Source organism: Folsomia candida, unplaced genomic scaffold (assembly GCF_002217175.1).
Source record: "Folsomia candida strain VU population unplaced genomic scaffold, ASM221717v1 Fcan01_Sc010, whole genome shotgun sequence".
In the NCBI taxonomy this organism is placed as follows: Eukaryota; Metazoa; Arthropoda; class Collembola; order Entomobryomorpha; family Isotomidae; genus Folsomia; species Folsomia candida.
Genome location: NW_019091202.1, coordinates 266,408 through 284,660, shown reverse-complemented (window position 1 = coordinate 284,660; position 18,253 = coordinate 266,408). Strand labels below are relative to the sequence as shown.

The 18,253-nt window shown below is 35.9% G+C and overlaps 1 protein-coding gene and 1 long non-coding RNA gene across 15 annotated transcripts; one reads left to right on the top strand and one right to left on the bottom strand.

Moving 5' to 3' along the window:
- Positions 1-251: 251 nt before the first annotated feature.
- On the bottom strand, positions 252-9,819 carry LOC110854611. 12 transcript variants are annotated; one of them, XR_004835645.1, is made up of 10 exons: positions 7,804-7,822; positions 7,527-7,634; positions 3,994-4,465; positions 3,324-3,509; positions 2,600-3,055; positions 2,305-2,409; positions 2,008-2,229; positions 1,476-1,629; positions 889-1,017; positions 252-661 (listed from the first exon to the last, which is right to left on the bottom strand). XR_004835645.1 is itself a non-coding variant. In XM_035855240.1 (9 exons), exons 2-7 carry the CDS (start codon positions 4,399-4,401, stop codon positions 1,477-1,479), a joined length of 1,530 nt encoding a protein of 509 aa, XP_035711133.1. In that variant the 5' UTR covers positions 4,402-4,465; positions 6,487-7,514; the 3' UTR covers positions 252-661; positions 889-905; position 1,476. The 12 variants fall into 12 exon arrangements, 5 of the variants coding, with proteins under 5 accessions (XP_035711133.1, XP_035711134.1, XP_035711132.1 ...); XR_004835648.1 differs by lacking the exons at positions 7,527-7,634; positions 7,804-7,822 and adding an exon at positions 9,670-9,819; XR_004835647.1 differs by lacking the exon at positions 7,527-7,634 and having other exon boundaries at positions 7,800-7,871.
- On the top strand, positions 8,147-12,749 carry LOC110854805. Of its 3 annotated transcripts, XR_004835650.1 has the most exons (6): positions 8,147-8,319; positions 8,399-9,438; positions 9,816-10,016; positions 10,089-11,093; positions 12,194-12,306; positions 12,441-12,749. It is a non-coding gene; the product is annotated as an uncharacterized LOC110854805 (long non-coding RNA). The 3 variants fall into 3 exon arrangements; XR_004835651.1 differs by having other exon boundaries at positions 8,399-9,433; positions 9,816-11,093; XR_002548373.2 differs by having other exon boundaries at positions 9,816-11,093.
- The last annotated feature ends 5,504 nt before the right edge of the window (positions 12,750-18,253 follow it).

Sequence of the window (18,253 nt, the reverse complement as noted above, 5' to 3'; positions counted from 1 at the left end):
GTGTGAAAATAAACAGCACATTTTCCGGTTTTCATACAATTCGGTGTATTGCCTTTTCATGAAATAGATAAATGACCTAATAGCTCTGTTAATGGAAAAAATGTCTTTTCAAAAAACCCAAATGTAATATCAAGACAGATGGTGGAGTTTGTTAATTGTGTATGATTTCTTTCTAAATGACACTGTCATTTGAATGTCACGTTGTATTTGATCACGTGATATGATGGCACCTTGATTCAGACTTACATATGTATGTATTTGCATACTTTTTGACATTATTTTTATTGGTGTAAAAGTATTTAGTAGGAGATTTCTAAATGTATGTTTTTATCACTTCAATAATCATTTTACTTAACACGGTTGATTAAAGAGTTATCCACTTTTTATCCATTACACAGATAAATACGAACATATTTACATATCATCTCCATATACTTTGTTAGCCCCAGCTTAATAATATTTAAACCTGCTTAATTTCTAGAAACCTAATCTTTCCAAAATCGGATCTCTGCGTTGTATAACTTCTTCTTGGAAGAGCCTAATGCTATCATCAAAGCCGAACGGGTTTCTAAGTAATTCGGGCGGGTCAATCGTGCTATTTGTGGCGCAATACGAATAGGTGTCCTTGTGATGGTGTGTGTACGCTATGTCACGATGTATTCTAAATAATTCAAACATTAAATCGCAAGGTCATACCTAGGTATATACATTTTTAGAAGTACTACACTCTTAAAAATAATGTTGTCTTTTTGAAAAATACATATACCCTGAGTTTTCAATTGTTTATATGCACATAGTTTACATATACACTGAATATTGACTTCAGAGTGCATTTACTTTCCAAAAGGGTAGAATTATTTTTAGGAGTGTATTTATGACCGTGCTTACCGTTTGGAGCACACGATCAGGTATGTACAAATAGATAGATTGCCCAACTTGCCTCGAAATGGGGCGGTGAGCGCGCCTTTCCAACACTTAGCACCTGAGCACGTCGTCCCCCGGTGATTTTTGAAACCTCTGCCCCAAATGCATGAATTCATCACATGGAGTACATTAGCCGAACGAGCCGAATTATCTTATTATTCAAGACCACTTATTTTTATTTTGACGTTTAAATTGTTCAATTTCATATGATTTAAACGCCACAATAAAATTATTTTTATTTTGACGTTTAAATTGTTCAATTTCGTATGATTTAAACGCCAAAATAAAATAATTTGCGTTAAATAATAAAATAATTCGGCTCATTCGGGTAATGTATTCCATGCGATGAATGAATAGCGTAAAACGGAGTTTAACAACTGTAATTTTTATGTTGGCCTAATAATCATACGAAATTGAATAATTTAAACGCCAAAATAAAAATAACTCGTGTCAAATAATAAATGGGAGACAAGCATGCAAACGTGCTCAAAATGTTTTTCCTGCACATTTCAGAGCCACCACCACGAGCTGGTCAATCTATTTGTACATACCTCATCGTGTGCGTTTGGAGCAAGAAGTAACTCCCTCCAGGCACGCTGAGGGCGAGTGATTATGAACAAGAAGAACCGATTCCGTGTTGTGGAAACATTTGACGTTCGTGTGACGACCGGAATTGCATAAGTAGGCTTTGTCGAAATACACTTTCTGCAATAATTAAATACAATTTAAATAAGAAGTCAAAATCATTAAATTTTGATCAAACTAGTGTCAATCCATCACACACTTAATTAATGCCAAATTTGCACAGGGACCGTCTTCCGTAATGATTACGTTTGGCGAAGATGTTTGCATCCGGAGAGGAGAAAGCACGCAGGAATTTTAGACAGCTTAAAATTTCTTCTCTTCGGATGCAAATATCCTTGACATATGTGACTATCGAAATATCACGTGGTTTACAAGTGCCGTAGTACAACACACTTTTGTGATCGATCGACACTTTTATACAATTTGGGAGAAATCCGTGAACATACGCTGGGTGACCTCCATTGTCAATTATGTTTCTTCAAACAAATATGCACTCACGTTCATGACATAAGGAAGTTGTGGATCAGCATCATCGAATAGCTCTGGACGGATTTGATGCAGGTCTGCCACCAGACTTCCGTTCGTCCGTTGCATTCGGTCCACGAATAATTTCATATCGAAGCAGAAACTGTAATGGGTAACGTTCGTATTCATTTTCTCAAGCTCTTCAAACAGTTCGGTGTAATTAGTGAAGGTACTGTTGGCCGTGGGCAATATGACCTGTACACGAAATTATTAGGATGTTACATATACATAGCAAGGAATCCAACATATTTTTTAATGTGCTAAGCAGACCTCATCAATATCGATGATCGCAATATATTTATATTGATACATGTTCTCCAAGAAACAATCGACATAGGGTATCAATTCGGCCCTCAACTTCACATTGTTGTTTCGCTACGGAACAGATATAAAATCAACACTTTGAAACATTAAATTAAGCCCGCTTTAAAAAAGGGAGATTGCGAATTAAGGATTTTCACCCAATAATTTCTTAATAAGAAAATTTATACGTGAGAAAGGTGGCGTTTACGTGCTAATTGAGTGTGAAACCCCTTAATTCGTAACCACCCTAATAAAATTATACCCGCAATAATAAATGTCGCAAGTGTGGCAAATTACTGTATGGTCCGGGCAGACTAAACGGTTTCACGTGGACTATTGGATCATCCTCTTTTCCGTAATAATCTAGTACCCTATCAACATTTGGATGTGTCGCCATGTACGGAAAGTGAATCCCGCTAACCCCCAGAACTCTGAGCAGTTCAACCATCTCAATAATCCTGCGGGATAAGTCCACCTCAGAGAAATCCAGCCACTTGAAACAGACCCCAAAATCGCCAACTCTCTCATCCTTGTTAACCACTTTCAATTGATTAGTAGCTTGCTGACACTTCTGCGAAACTATTGAAACGGAGGCAGGCCATTCAAATTCTTCGGACGTGTCGACGTCAGACTCGTCAAAATCGTCCAAATCACAGGTGACCAGGATAGGGTGATGAGCACCGGATTGACCCCACGGCCAAATATTTTTAAATGTAGCCTACAAGTTGGTATAGCATTTTGATTTGATGTTCAGACGAGAATATTACGGAGATTGCAAATTTCGGGAATATCACTATAATTGTCATTTTAAAATTAAATTTTGACTCCCGTGAAGTTAAGCCTACGCAAACATTACTTAATTCTTCTATTATTTTTAAGTGTAAACAAAAATTATGTATGCCAACCTTAATTCGCAATCTCTGTATTATGTCAAATTTTAATATTAACTTGGTTAATCAATTTGCTAATTAATGTTGTCTACACACATTTGTAGTGCTTATGAAAGAATTATTCCCCGACCATAAATTGCACCAAACCGTCAAATTCGCTTTCCTAAAAGCGTCATCTATCATGGTCACGACACGAATTTTTTTACCGGTGCCACGCCCATCAGCGTTCGCGCTATAGAGGTACATTATTCCAGTCGTATTTTTCTCAATCACGCGCAGCATCTGCAATTATATTGCAAATTATTTAATTTGCATATTAATACATAAATCCATTTTCATAATGTACACTCTTGAAAATAATATGTGGTACATATTATGTACCACCCTTTGAAAAATCAATGCACTTTCTCATTATCTTGATAATAATTTGAAGGTTTACGTTAGTCTGGATTTAGAATATATATTTGTGTTACACAAACTCTAAGGGGTCTTTCATAAATTACGTAACGCAAAAATCGACTTTTTTCAGACCCCACCCCATCTGTCACACTAGTGTAACGCAAGACCGTTACCCTGTGTAAATTTTTCGAGGGGCCAAATAAATTTTTCACATTGCTGATTAAGTTTTATCGCAATTTTAGTCTACCTCTTTGTTATTCAAGCTTGCGTAAATTTTAGCTATTTTTATTTACTGTGTACATATGTATGTATGTACTTTTCAAAAGGGTAGCATTATTTTTAAGTGGGTATACAAATTTACCCTTACCTGCCAGTACGTGTTACTGAAGAGTATTTCATGCAGATGAGGGGCACGACTGCATGCCTTCGTCTTAGGCCCTGCTGCCATATTTGCCACATTATTGAAGTCAAACACTCCAGAAGCTTCCTGTCCTAAAATTGTGTCTTCCACGAAATAATTCTGTATGGAGTTCAATTCCTCTTTCAAATTTTCCAATGCAGATCCCGATTTTCCTTCTTCTTCATTCGATTCGCTTTCTTCTTCACTCAGATTAACTGGTTGTTTCCAAAACATCACCGATCGTCGAAGTTCATGTACTTTCCGTGGCATAAAGTTTAACTCAATTGGTCCCTTTTGTCCCGAAAATATTATGGCGAAGAAGACAAAAAACACGAGAATTGACGTCCCGAAGAAAATTCGTCTTAATGTGGCCATATTTTAGCTAAGGAGTTTTTCAAATTTGACTTCTCAATTCTTCTCGGAGGTAATTTTCAGAAATCTAAAAAAAATAATTGAAATTGAACCCTCCCTCTGAACAATGATACTACCTTTTTGCAAAGAAATATACGTTGAAGTCTACTAATGCATTGGTGTGAAGTGTAACCCTCCGATTTGTTTGAAATTTCGAAATTAAGAGGTCCATGTCAAAACAACCAACATTTCTTCAGCCAGTTTGTGCGATCGTCAGAATTTGGCAAAATATTTGACGTTAAAGTTGAAAATGCACAATTTTTAGCAAAAGAAGGGAATGTAAGTTGAGTTTGCTTCCTCCGCCTAGTAAAAATCGCCCATTTTTCAACTTTGAACTCAAATATTTTGGCAAATTCTGACCATCGCCCAAACTGGCTGAAGAAACGTTGGTTGTTTTGACATGGACCTCTTAATTTCAAAATTTCAACCAAATCGGAGGGTTACACTTCACACCATCACATTCTAAGTAAATGAACCAAACGATGAGTCTAAATCCTGAGCTAACTTTAATCGTTTATTAAATTAACGTGTCTCCGCATCAGGCCCCGATCTAGCCCAAAATCTTACCCGGGCAAAGAAATTCGGCGCCCCAAGCCGCTCGCGCCTTCGGCGCTCGCATGTGGCTTTTTCTAAATATTTGCGCAAAATATTCTTACCCAGGCCTTATTAATTTATTTCGGACTACTATTTTGCCGCAGCCTGATTTTTGACTTTAATTTTGTAATTTGTTGAGTTTTACAAAATTATACCATTTTCCCTAATAGCTTTTACGCGCTCGAAATATGGGATTTTAGCACGATCGAATGCATTGGTTTAGGGATGCACCGAGTGCTCGGCCGACTCGGCGTGTATTTTTACTACTCGGACTCGGCCGTGTATTGTCGCCCACTCGGCCGAGTTTTTCTTCATTTTTTGGTCATTTTTTAATAAATTCTTGTCCGTGAAACAGTTATTACTCGGTGCTCGGCCGAGTACTCGTTTCAAGAATTGTCGAGTACTCGGCCGAGTCTTCTTTTTTACCACTCGGTGCACCCCTACATTCGTTGGATAAAATCCGTTAGATTTTACGAATTTTATAAACAAAAGGATATTTTGTTAATTATTTAAAATTCTGTTAATTACGCATCGACCTGCGTACCTAACTACATAAATACCTATTTATGTTTATTGTCTTAACAAATAAATTAATCTGGCCAATCAGGGATAATCAGAGCTGGGAGATTGGTCATTTTTTGCTCAAATTACGGATTGGGGATTGGTCACTAAAATTTTTGGATTAGAATGGGCATTAGAAATAAACATTGATTAGGGACTTGGATTAGTTTCGGATTAGATTACTTTAGAAACATGATTTGGATTGGGGATTAGAGATTGGCCAGTCTGGATTAGTCAAGCGTGTGGATTATTTTTCGCCCCTACTTTGATTCTGTTTAATGAATTTTGTTTAAAACTTATTATTTCTGTTTATTATTTCACCCTACGAAGATAATAGTAAATAAAATTAAAGGAAAATTTGTTAAACTCATGCAATGTGGTATGATTATGGCTATTAACCACAAATTAACCAGTTCATCGGACACAGAGGTTAATTCTTGTGTAAAAAAATTAGCAGTATGGATTGACAAATTTGAATTAGTTGCAAGATTAAGGATTTTTAATAAATGTTTTGTTCTTAAATTCATTCTTTTAACAAAGGGTGAATAATTTCAGGTAAAAAAAAGACAGTAAAAAACGGTTTAAATCGTTCTTTAGAGCTGTAATAACAACACATTAAGTAGTTAACCGGTCGAAAAGGTTCGTTTTTTAGAAATTTGTCAAATGTCAAATTCAAAGGTTAATTTTAAGGGAAATATGAAACACGCAATTCTCAAAGAACTTAAATCTAATCCAAGATCTATGACCTATCCAGATTGGGAATTGACCTGGCAATATTTTGATGGATTGGGGATCTATTTAAATGAATTTGTTTTCGGGATTGGGGATTAGTGGATTACTTTAAATATTTTCAAAGTTTGGATAAGAGAATTGACTAATCCCAATCCGGATTACCTATAGGTGGATTGTCCCAGCTATGGGTTAATTAATAAGTTCCAATACATTGGGTTGCAGAATAAATTCACAGATAGATAGAACGCACGCTGTGTCTTACATTTCCCACGATACCAGCTTAAAATTGAAGATAAAATCTGAGACCGATGCCGAAATTGGAAATATGCCTTCAAAAAAACTGGCAATGCAGCCCATTTATGTGTAAAACCTAGATCTCCATATTTTACTCAACCTTGAGTTGGTTGATTATCTCTAGAGGGATTCTGAGGGATATGTACCGCTCCACGTTGCATCGATTTCACCGAATTAAATATAAAAAATTGCAAGGAAAATTCCGGGTGCTACGGTCAATGCAGCGAAGATATTTTTAAATTATATGCAAACACACCCCATTCAAAAATTGGGGGAGGAAAATTGACAAAATGAGAAAGTCTATGCATACATACTCGGCAAAACAGGAATTAGACCACAACTTGCTTTTGGCATTTGAATACCTGCATAAATACGGATATTTTGATGCATCAAAAGTTCCAAAATTTGAAAATTGGCGGTTTTTGAACCTACATAGAAATGGTTAAAAAATTATGGTTGCGGCCATTTCTCGGCTGACAACCTGATGCCAGATTTTTTTATTTGCAAATAGCTACATTTTCGGATTTTGTTGTCGGAAGAGGAATGGCCGCAACCATGAGATTTTTAGGGTCAAAGTTTCTGAGGGAGGGGCTTATACGGCAAAAGGCCGTAACAAACCACACCCACTAAACTGTAGAGGAACAAAGTGAGGCAGGATTCTCCTACGACCCTGACGCGCGATGGTTGTAGACACACACCAGAACCCGAGTTTTTCTCTTAAAATTGAAACACGTTTCGTGGCACATTTCCCTCAGAATCCCTCTCTATTTAGAGTGTGGGTGAAAATTTAGAAACTGTACGTTTCAAAAATTACAGTAGTGCATCAGCACAACACATCAGAATGTCGCAATGAGTTGTCCAAATCTGATCAAAATAAAAACTCGATGCAAAAGATTTTCAAAACTTACAATAGGAAAATTCAATTATATCTAGGGTAAAGCCGGGCGCCTACCGGCGCCCCCCAGGGGTTTGTCGCCCCGGGCACCTGCCCGCGTTGCCCGCCCCTAAATCGGGGCCTGCTCCGCATTTATGTATGTAGTGCACTTTACTTAACATATAATAATTTATTACATGTTAAGTAAAGTAAATGTACTCGTGCTGATTTATTATTAATAAATCAGCACGAGTACATTTACTTTTCAAACGGGGGAAATATTTTTAAGAGTGTAATAATTAATTACAGACAAAATTCTTTAGATCTTGTCAGTAAAAAAATACTGTGGTAAAGGAGACCCAATTCTTTCCACCTTGCTCGGGTCAACCAAATGTGTGGTGGTAATGGTCATGTTTCATTTAAAAATGTCTTGTTTGGCTTATCTTATCTGCCATTGTGCCGACGATGCTGAGATTATGTGTACTTTGCACGCAATCCAATGGGATAAAAGGATTAAAACGTTGATGTCAGACTTTCACTAATGGAGGGCTTATATACTCATAAATCGGCACTTAATTCTGGTAAATTTCCAACACAATGGGTGCACTCATTCGTCAACAGTCTGTACTGAGAAAAAAAATTGTATCACCGGATTATCACCCGCAGGTGACTAAGTATTTGCGACTCTACTATATGATGACCCTGCGTCACAACTTGGTAACCGCGTGGAAATAACCCACAACTTGTTCGGTACTAGTCAATCATAACGCAGAAATATACCACAACCAACAACACAAAAACCAGGATCAATGAAAGTGCGATGATCAGTAAGTCAGCATCACACTAATCACCGAAATTCTTAAATAGTAGTACATACATAAAGAACTGTTTTAATTTTTAATATAGGCATTCTTTCTAGTGATTCAACGTCAATATCGGGAACACCAAGAAATAACAATGATTAGAGACTATGCAATTTTATATGGATTCACTACCCAATCAAACATCTTTAACAATTTTTATACAGGATTAGATATGTAACTTTAGGGTTGAAATTTTTGGCATACACAAGTACCTAATTTGCTTCTTGGTTTATGAAATAACGCTAAAAAATCAACAACCTAAACTACATACATACTTGAATCACGAATGGAGTGATTTGAGCGACTCGAAATAATATATTCCTTCTTTTCTGTTAAAATTTTGTAAAAGAATAATAATGTTTCATTTTCATGAAAATATTTATCTGGCGAATGAGATTAACTAGAGAAAAATTCGGGTGAAACACTATAAAGCCGGTCCCTTTCCACTTATCTAAATATTTATAAGATGGGCAATAAATGGCAAATGTTAAACAGCTCGACGCCGGCATAATTAGAGACCATAAAATGATATGTATGTATAACGAATGTGGAACTGTTCTCTTTATGTTACTTTTCATTATTCAATCTTTACTCTTGTCGGTAGAGTTTCATTCAATCAATTGGTTTCTTGGTATATTTGCATCGCAATACTCCACATAAAACCCGTAAACAATGATTGACTTGTTTTGCGCAATAACAGGTTCGATCTCCACGGTCTGGATCAAGTAAGATAAGATAAGATAAGACTTGGATGACAACGTGATTTACTTCGCAATACTAAAATCTTTGAGTACATGCATAGTTGTTCATTTTTATAAACATTGTACCATATGTGATTTTGTTTTACATTATGCAAGCTGCCATAAATAAATCCAGACCAACTTACTAAACAGTGAAGCCTAAGGCTAGTAATTTCGCCCGAAATGTTTCTTCGAATTGTATTAAACTACTCCTTTACTGCAATTACTTAAATTTCAGAACATATAACACAATACAACACACTAGAACAATAGAACACACATTTCAGAAGTGTACGAAATGGGAGTATTTCTTCAAATCAATTGCAAAATGTACTTTTGTAAGGTTCGTTTTATTGTTTTACTAAGTTTCTGCTCTCGTAAAATCTGTCCTGAGTACTATTCAGGCTTTATCCTGAATTTTTGCATAGTTCACTGAACACAGAACCGAAAATGCAATTAAATTTCGAACTAAAAAGGGAAAATTCTTGTTATCAATATACATTTTCGGTGCAAATTCCTTTCCACTGTCTAAATAAAGGGTGTTTAAATAAAGCCAATTTCTTATGAGACATACCTTAACTCATAATCTTTCCATCATTTAGTTCAACCATGCCTCCAACTTGTTCCTTTAGGGTTTATGTTAATTCTTCCAAAGTTGTATAGAAAAATGAATCGGCACGAATTAAATCAACACACTTTAGTGTTTTCTTATTTTTCCAGGTTAAAACCTTCTTTTGGAGCGGATTCCCACCTGCACAAAATTCCGACTGCATACATAAATACCTTCTAATTAACAGCACTTAATATTCTATACATACATTTATATTGCAACTGCACGTGTTTTAATTTCTATAGTTTTTTTTTATTTTAGGAAATTCATCCGTGAGAAATTCAAATTAACTGAAAAAACTGACTTTCCAGGTTACATTTTTACGATAAAAAACTCAGACTTCTCTTAAATTCTTGCACCACACTTTGCACCATAAATTGCAGACTCGTCAATTGTTAACTGAATTGTAAGGCATGCAAGTTTAACTGATTGTGCAAAAATTTATGACGCAAAGCAGCTTTTCATCTAAAAAGTTATACAACCCGTCAATTGCCAACTGGACTGTCCTGGCCGAATTGGGCAGTGACATCAATTACAATTACGAGATTATGTACGATATGTAAATATTACTCATCCGGTGATGATAAGAGAATACAATGTCACCAGGGACTCTGTCGCCCAAAACATGCTCATGTTATCAATGTCCTCGCCAAGGAGAAGATAACCCGTTCAATTTCACCGGTTTCGTTGTATAATACGATAATTCTCCAGTTATAAAATTACAGTCTTCCAATCTTAAACTAAATATGCTCTAAATAGCTGGGCGACAAGTTGAAGCACGCGGAAGTACTATTTTTTGTGATTAGCGAGACGTTTTGTGACCAACCGATAAGCAATCTAAAACTCGTGTAAGAAACACGAGTTATTTTACAAAATTAGACAATTTTACTATGCTGGGTAATTTATGTATAATTAGACACAATTCTGGTCTGGATAAGAATCACGTAAAAAGGATCGAATTTTAATGTATAGATCATAGCTATAAAATATATTTTTTTATATACCACTATTTAACGACGTCACGTGTCATTGGTATTTATTTTTGCTAAATTATTTTTATTCGAAACATAACGTCACCTTAATAATGACTTAAAAAATTTACCTTCAGCGGTTAAAATTTGTCTTCAAGTTATTTACCCAGTATTTTTACTGAATAATTAAACCCCTTCAACCAAAAGTAAGAAGATGGTGAAATTGACATTAACTTTTTGGGTGGTCACCCTGATCACCTGTCTCGCTCAGGGTGAAAGCCGAGCCATCGAAAGCGTGGATTTCGACCTTGAAGACGGGTTCAACTACACGTGTCCCCCGTACTGCGACTACTGCACGGACGACGATACTTCCTGCCGCTATTATCCCGATGCTAGAAACGAAGAGGGCGGGATGCCGTGAGTGGACATATTAATAACCAAGAAATATTTTTTGAAATGCAATTTTTTAAAAGATATCTAGCTAAGACAAAGTGTTCTTATAATTGATATGTCCGCCATAAGAATTTTAAAAAAGCTTCTACATAGTTTGCAAAATCTAACCATAAAAAATTACGCAATTCACGATTGTGCTTGTGTGTAAACTGTACACTCTTAAAAACCAAGGGGTATAATCGTTACCGCATGGTGTGCATATTTATTTTCACGAAATGGCGATAATATTTGTCATCCAATGGGGATAAATGATGGTGGCACGTTTTCACTGGCTCGTCTTAATTTTGTTTCCATTATGGTGAAACATTATCACGGCCCGGTGAAGTACGTAACAACATTCTGTGACTATCAGTACCGGTTTTTATAGAGTGAATGATTTGATGAACTACAAGAATATGCATTTCGGACATCGTGTTATGCTGCGGTTAAATTAAACGAATCCATGCTAAAGGTATGTATAAAATCGTCGACGTGATAACATTTTACCCAAAATTTTGTTACAATCCAAAATTCTCGGAATTGAAGTAGTGATTGATTAAGAGTATTAGTGATATGCTAGATTCCACATCAAACTATTTAATCCACAACCCATTCATAATGTGTTTATTGTTTTCTTCTTTCTCCATTTTATACCCAGTCTGGTTGGAAAGCGAGATGTACATAAATTTGTATGAAAAATTCAATTTTTATCTGAACAATTTTTTATTAGATGTAATACAAAGTGTAATTCTGATTTCGACATTAATTGTCTAGAATAGAAAGACTTTACCATAAATATGTATGTATGAAGTTTTTGACCGCGTACGTAAAGGGTGTTGATTTAATTTGTCCCTATTTCTATTGTCAGTATTTGAAATCTTGGACCTCAAAAACCATGAAAACCTCGACGTATACAATTTGTTATTAGATAGAGATTGGTAATTTCACTGTCGACATGTTATATTAATCATGTCCTTACACGGCTCTTATTTTTTCACTTTGGGCTAATTTTTGGTAAATTTTTTTTGGTTCCAAAAAACAATAGGGAAGAATTAAATCAACACCCTTTACCTAATTTGTTCCAGGTGGGGTTTGATACTCGTATCTGCCTTAGTCTCCGCTTTTTTCTTCTGCATTCTTCCCCTCTGGGTATGCTTTTGTTATCGAAAAGGAGCCGAACCACAGACTCAAATTATCTGTAAGTGTTGTGAGCGACTATGCAAATATGTGCATACATACATAATGTATGATACATTTGCATCTAAATAAACCTTTTTTACACACCTTGCATTTTCCTAGGTTAATAATTGTTCAAATGTTGTGTTGAACTAGATATTCAGGGACGTGCCCCACCCGGATATCAACAATTACCCAGCCTACCTGGAAGTAATGGGGGTAACCAATAAGTCATCCTGGGTCACCTGATAAACTTGTACAACTTGGATTGTTCGAAATAATGAATTTGTACTGAAGGGCAACACAATTATATTAAAAAGATAACACTCTGTGAAGAAAGTAAACTTTTATTTCAGGGACTTATTACCTGAATTTTTGTTAAATTCGTTTATAAAACATATATGCCGTTGTCATTTGAAATATTCGGTACTTTCACGAAAAAAAATCTATGTAGTTCTCCCAAAATCATGTTTAGGCCAGATTATTTGTATATCTATGTTCTATTTTACTTTGAAGCACCAATTCTTTAGAAAAAATATCTAGCCTTATACTTGCGCAGAAACTATAAATTCTGCAAATTTGCCTCACTTCTGCCGTTTGGTACAGAATCTCCTAGGCCTCAAGCGTAAAATTCATATTAAATATTTACATGGAAATAAAGATTATGACCAAATTTTTAAATAAAAATAATAATTCTCAATATAATTCATACATATGTAGGATACTTTGCAATACATACCAGAGCATTTGCATTGCATAGCATTTGCAAGCCTTGCAAATCTTCCAAACGTCTACATGAGCAGGAGTGTGATTAACGAGTCGATACATTTTTGCCACAGTACAAAAGAAGTCAATCTGTCAAAGAATGTGCCATCTCCCATTGAGAACTTCGATGGTCGACAGGATCTCATAAAATACCTTACCCATTTGGAGGAATTTCTTGTTTTCATAAATTCGATAAAATTGCAAGATTTAGCGTATGGCTTAGCTACAATTTTGCACACAGAGTGAATAACCAAAAAGCCATCCAAGGCAACGATTAAGAAAAACAGTAGAATTAATACAGGGAATCGGCCGTGCGAGGTTACCAAGACATAGAGTGACACGGTCTCCGCAGCAGCAATACCTCCAATGGTGATTGGAACTGACGGTTGACACCAGGTATTATCGTGGTAACTAGATATCAACTGAAGCACTCGGTACTTGTAGAGATGGTAACTATTAGTTGGCGGTTTAATTCCCATTTCTTTTCTGGTAGCGTTTAAAAGTTCAAACATCAATATAATTAATTTAGATGTAACTTATTTTCAAATTTGAAATCCTTACCTTTCAATGTAAACCAGAATTAAAAGTTTGACCTCCACTGGATACAATAACGCAACATACACACCAATACCTACAGTTCCGAGGATTACGATTCCAGCGTAGAATTCGTAGATGCCCAGAAATAATTTCGTAGCTAAACCGATATCTGCATCCCGACTCCATTTCTCACAGTTTAGAATCATTATACTAGTCAGTACTGGAGGCATGCAAGGTTGAAAGAAACTCATGAGTGAAGCTGCACATGGAACGAAGATAAAGGTTGATGCTATAATGGCGCCGAGCGTAACGAAATACCGATGAACATAGCTAGGCCACCCTGTGTATACCAACATACAAAAGTATCAATGGATTATAATTTTAATGTCATGGGACTGATATTTTGAAAAAAAGATAATGCGACCTCTATTTGGGAGTAGTTCAATAAACTTCTGACATTTGCAAAATTTTATATTTGCAATATCGTGCTCATTAGTAGTGAGTCAATGGTATGAGTCATAAAAATGGTATTCACATATGTTGTGAAGCTATTTATTATGCGCGTAAAGTTTTGCAGCAACCATCGTTCGTCATTCAACAACGGTTCTCTAACAAAATTCATCTACGCACGTACCATTTGACTAACTTATATTTGATTACCTTCCAGAATTAGTTGTAATTCTGTATCGACGCATGCATTTAGCAAGGTCACCATCTCCTTTCTCACCCTCTCGATGTGTAACAGTGCAATTGTTATTACTCCATGTAGAAAACCGGTATATCCAACAAGGACATATTTCCAGTTTGGTATTGGCCGCTGGGTTATCATCCAATTTCTGGCTAACCAATTCAACGTCCAACAAATACGTATGACAGTGGTGAACAGGGCAAATAATAGAGGTAAGATAGTCTTAAAACTTAGAGACAAAAGCAGGAATTTCTTTGAAAACTTGAACGAAGCTACCTTTGTGAAGTTAAACAATTTGAAAATATTCACTAATAACGGAACGTTGGATGAGGGCAGTTGTAATAGTGATGAGAGCTTCAACTTCATATTCACAAGCGTCAAATTGGAAGAAAATGATGATTACAACTGATCGAATTCAAGATCAATAACTGCGAAATTTATTTAAAACCTGCTTCCAAAATATTCATATCTTATTGTACGACTTTGTGAAAAGTTCAGTCTAGTTTTGCAAATTTGTATGGTGGCCAATTTGTTGGCTTTTAATTTTTTAGAATATGGCCCCGCAATAAACTTAACGCATCCAATGGATCTGTAATTAATATTTGTTATTTCATTAAAGAATAACCGTTATGCGAAATGGTAGAACCAGAATTAGGGAAGAATGTCTGAAGAAAGCATTTGTTTTGCATGTGGAACTGCCCACTTTATGTGTATTTCTTGCTAGAAAAAATCATTAAGAAGGAGAACCAACGAGTCTTGCAACGCCAGATCAATGTGCGCATTCGATACCCACAATTGAGGTCTCCCAAAGTATGCTCACAGATTCGCCCAGTAAATGTGGAAAGTAACCTAACATTTGTCGACCTGGGGCGCGTTTTAAGTATCTTCTTTTTACGAAAATATCCGCCAACTTTTCGTACCGGCAGATAGTATAATTTGTAAATTTCATACTAATGAAATTTATGATCGATTTACACCAATTTGGCCAAAATCTGTGAGACCTCCTTCGTCAGTGGAAGACACAACTCACCATCTGATAGGACTGCCAAAAATTCTAGGGTTTTCCATTATTTTAAATTTTGAGACATTTTTAGTTTTTTGTTAACAGGAGAGCTGGAAGGTGAGCAGGTGTTTGATTCATTTGGAAGTGTTGTAAAGTTTATAACATATTTCGAGATCGGGCATCTATATGAATTTCATCTCTATAGGAACTATGAGACCTCAACCCTCCTTCTTCTCTCTTTACTCGTCTATTACTACCATATATCCAATGGCATCAAAATCTGGCGTTGCAAACCTTATCCGTTCTCCACTTCAAATAATTTATTTATCTATCTTTATATTTCCAATTTACTTCACAATATGTTACGCTAAAACACAACATGCAGGCTTTTATGAAACTTATTGCTTATTACTTAAACTTATTACTTAATAACAGGATGTGACTATTCTTGTTGACGAAAAAAATTACTTTTTCTCAAGCCAACCTTTTCCAAGTTTATCTAACTAATTTTATCAGTAAACGTTTTGCTGCGTTGTGCGTAATAAGACTAAATATTGATCGTTCTAGATTTAGGAATTTTTTCGGGTAAATTGGTAATTTTCTCAGTAAAATTTACAATGCCTTTAAGACGTCAGCGAACACATAATCTTCATATGGGGTATCATTTTAGAGGAAATTCCACCGCGAATTCGAAGTCTTTAATATGTTTGACCTTATGACCTTAAGGACGAGGTCAAAGGTCAGCAGATTCATAATTGTCGTACGGGGTGTCATTTTAAAGGACATTTGACTGCGATTTCAATGACGTTAATATTTTTGACCTCATGACCGTTAGGACGAGGTCATATACATATGTACAGAAACGTTAAAGCAAACTTGAAACGGTCTGCCGCTACTTATTTACATTCGTTTGGAGGGTTTATTTAAACTTCTTAACTAAATTATTTAAATTCTTACAATTAAAACACCACACAATCTCCAAAACAATGATCAGAACGCATATCAAAATGCAAACTCCACAGACATAGAACGATACAACAATTTTTGAATTAAAATCTAACCGAGAAACTGCATCTAATTTGGGGTGTGTCCAGTTCGCATAATTATGAAACAACTTGGTAGGTTTCCATAATTTATACAAAGTCTCCCAGTGCTTAAAAATTCCTGAAGACATCATTAGCTTGAGTCGATGCAAACAATAATTATTACGGACAGGTACAATCGGCCAACCACGAGTTGCTGTAAAGAATGAATCGTCGTCAATCTGAAGATACTTTATCTTATCAGGGTTATCATTGAGAAAAGGCAGGATTTTCGCAAGATTCTCTTTCGTATCCATCAATGCAATTTTGTCACAAGCTGACAAGCTATTTAGTAGGCTCGTGTCATTGTATGAAATTGGCTGAATAGTGCATTTGTCATTTGACGTACTATGATTAAAACGAGTACTTTTTCCAAGATATAACCAAGTAAATGTCCCTTTGCCGTTCAATATTTCATCTCTGCTTATATTATACTGTACCCGTATTCTGTTTATGAGGTATTTTGCCGTTTCGATGTATGCATCAAGTAGCTTGTATCCTCCTTTTGTGTCCAATAACTGCATGGAATGTTGTAAAATATCATTCTGGAACATTCTATATCGCATTTCATCTTCAAAATTGGTCACTTGTAAATCGTTCTTATCTAAAAGATTAACAGGCATTAAAACTTGTATCCCATCGATGTCCATTATACTCTTGATTAAGGTTGTACACGTTGTAGGGACAATCATTTCCATCGTAAACGAGGTTTTGTAAAAATTCGACAGCAATGTTCCCACCATCACGGCCCAAACAGCGACAACTGTATATAGTCCGACAATATATCTTTTAGAATTATAAATGGACAGCAGTCCAAGTACGGAGCTTTCCAAACAAATTCCAACTACTAAGAATGCTGCAGTACAAATGAATTTCTTGGACAAACTGATCAAAATGAAAATAACTCCAAGAATACTAATCGATAAGTAGATCCAAGTTGACCAATCAAAAGGACTCGTTAAAGAATTCAATGTATCTGAATGTGTCGATTTCACTTGATAACACGATGCGTAGCTGAAAGCCTGCACGTCAAGATGAACAAAGACAAAGCCTTTCAGTTCAGGATAGGAAGATATGCTTTGAACAGTTGGAAAGGAATGAAATCCGGTAAATTTATTTACGTCGTATTGAAAAGTTTCTTGCAAAATCCAGAACCGGACGAACCCGTTGAACGTTGTCATATTCGCAACTTGATGGTAACCATTCCAAGAGGTATGCAACGTCGAGAAATTAACGATAGTACGCAAGTGATAAATGCTATTAATCTTGGAATCATAAACTCCACGTGCATCCCAAAAATATTTGTTAAGATCTGAAACGTTTTTACCAACGATTTGTAATTTGGAAAAGCAGTCGGCGGTAGTACAGTTTATGGTATACCATGGTTCGGAAGGTTTCATGTTGATTGTGATTCCAGAACGGTGATATATATTGTGATAGTGCATCTCAAGCATTGACTTATTTGCTGTTAAAGTAACTAATTCATCTCCATACTGCGTAAGCTCGATAATGACAATTTCACGATTGCGAAGTAAATTTAGGAAAACGTTTACCCTAAACGACTTTAGATACTGTATAATTTTTGTTTTGATTGTTGTCATCCAAACGAAATATTGATCTGGCCAAAACGGCTGTATGAAGTCAGGTCCGTCAATGAAATGCCGGGATTTTTTATGAAGCACAAAGTTCTTATCTTTCTCTGGCAGAATGGCGAATGTTGCCCAACAATGTGGAAAAACGTTTCGTCTACTCGCCATTGTAAATTTGGTTTCAATTATTATTCCGAACTTGATGTTGTACGTGTGTAAAATTATTGGTGCGCGCAAGGGACTTTGATGGAGCATATTGAAATTATTCTTTTGTGGGATTGCCACAATCAGTGTACATTGCTCGA

Excerpts from the sequence above, each read along its gene's own strand:
- LOC110854611 (XM_035855240.1), bottom strand. The coding sequence starts at position 4,401 with ATGGCCACATTAAGACGAATTTTCTTCGGGACGTCAATTCTCGTGTTT. Across the intron at positions 3,056-3,323 it reads CTTTCATAAGCACTACAAAT|GCTACATTTAAAAATATTTG; the intron begins GTGTGTAGACAA and ends ACCAACTTGTAG. Across the intron at positions 2,230-2,304 it reads CGATCATCGATATTGATGAG|GTCATATTGCCCACGGCCAA; the intron begins GTCTGCTTAGCA and ends TTTCGTGTACAG.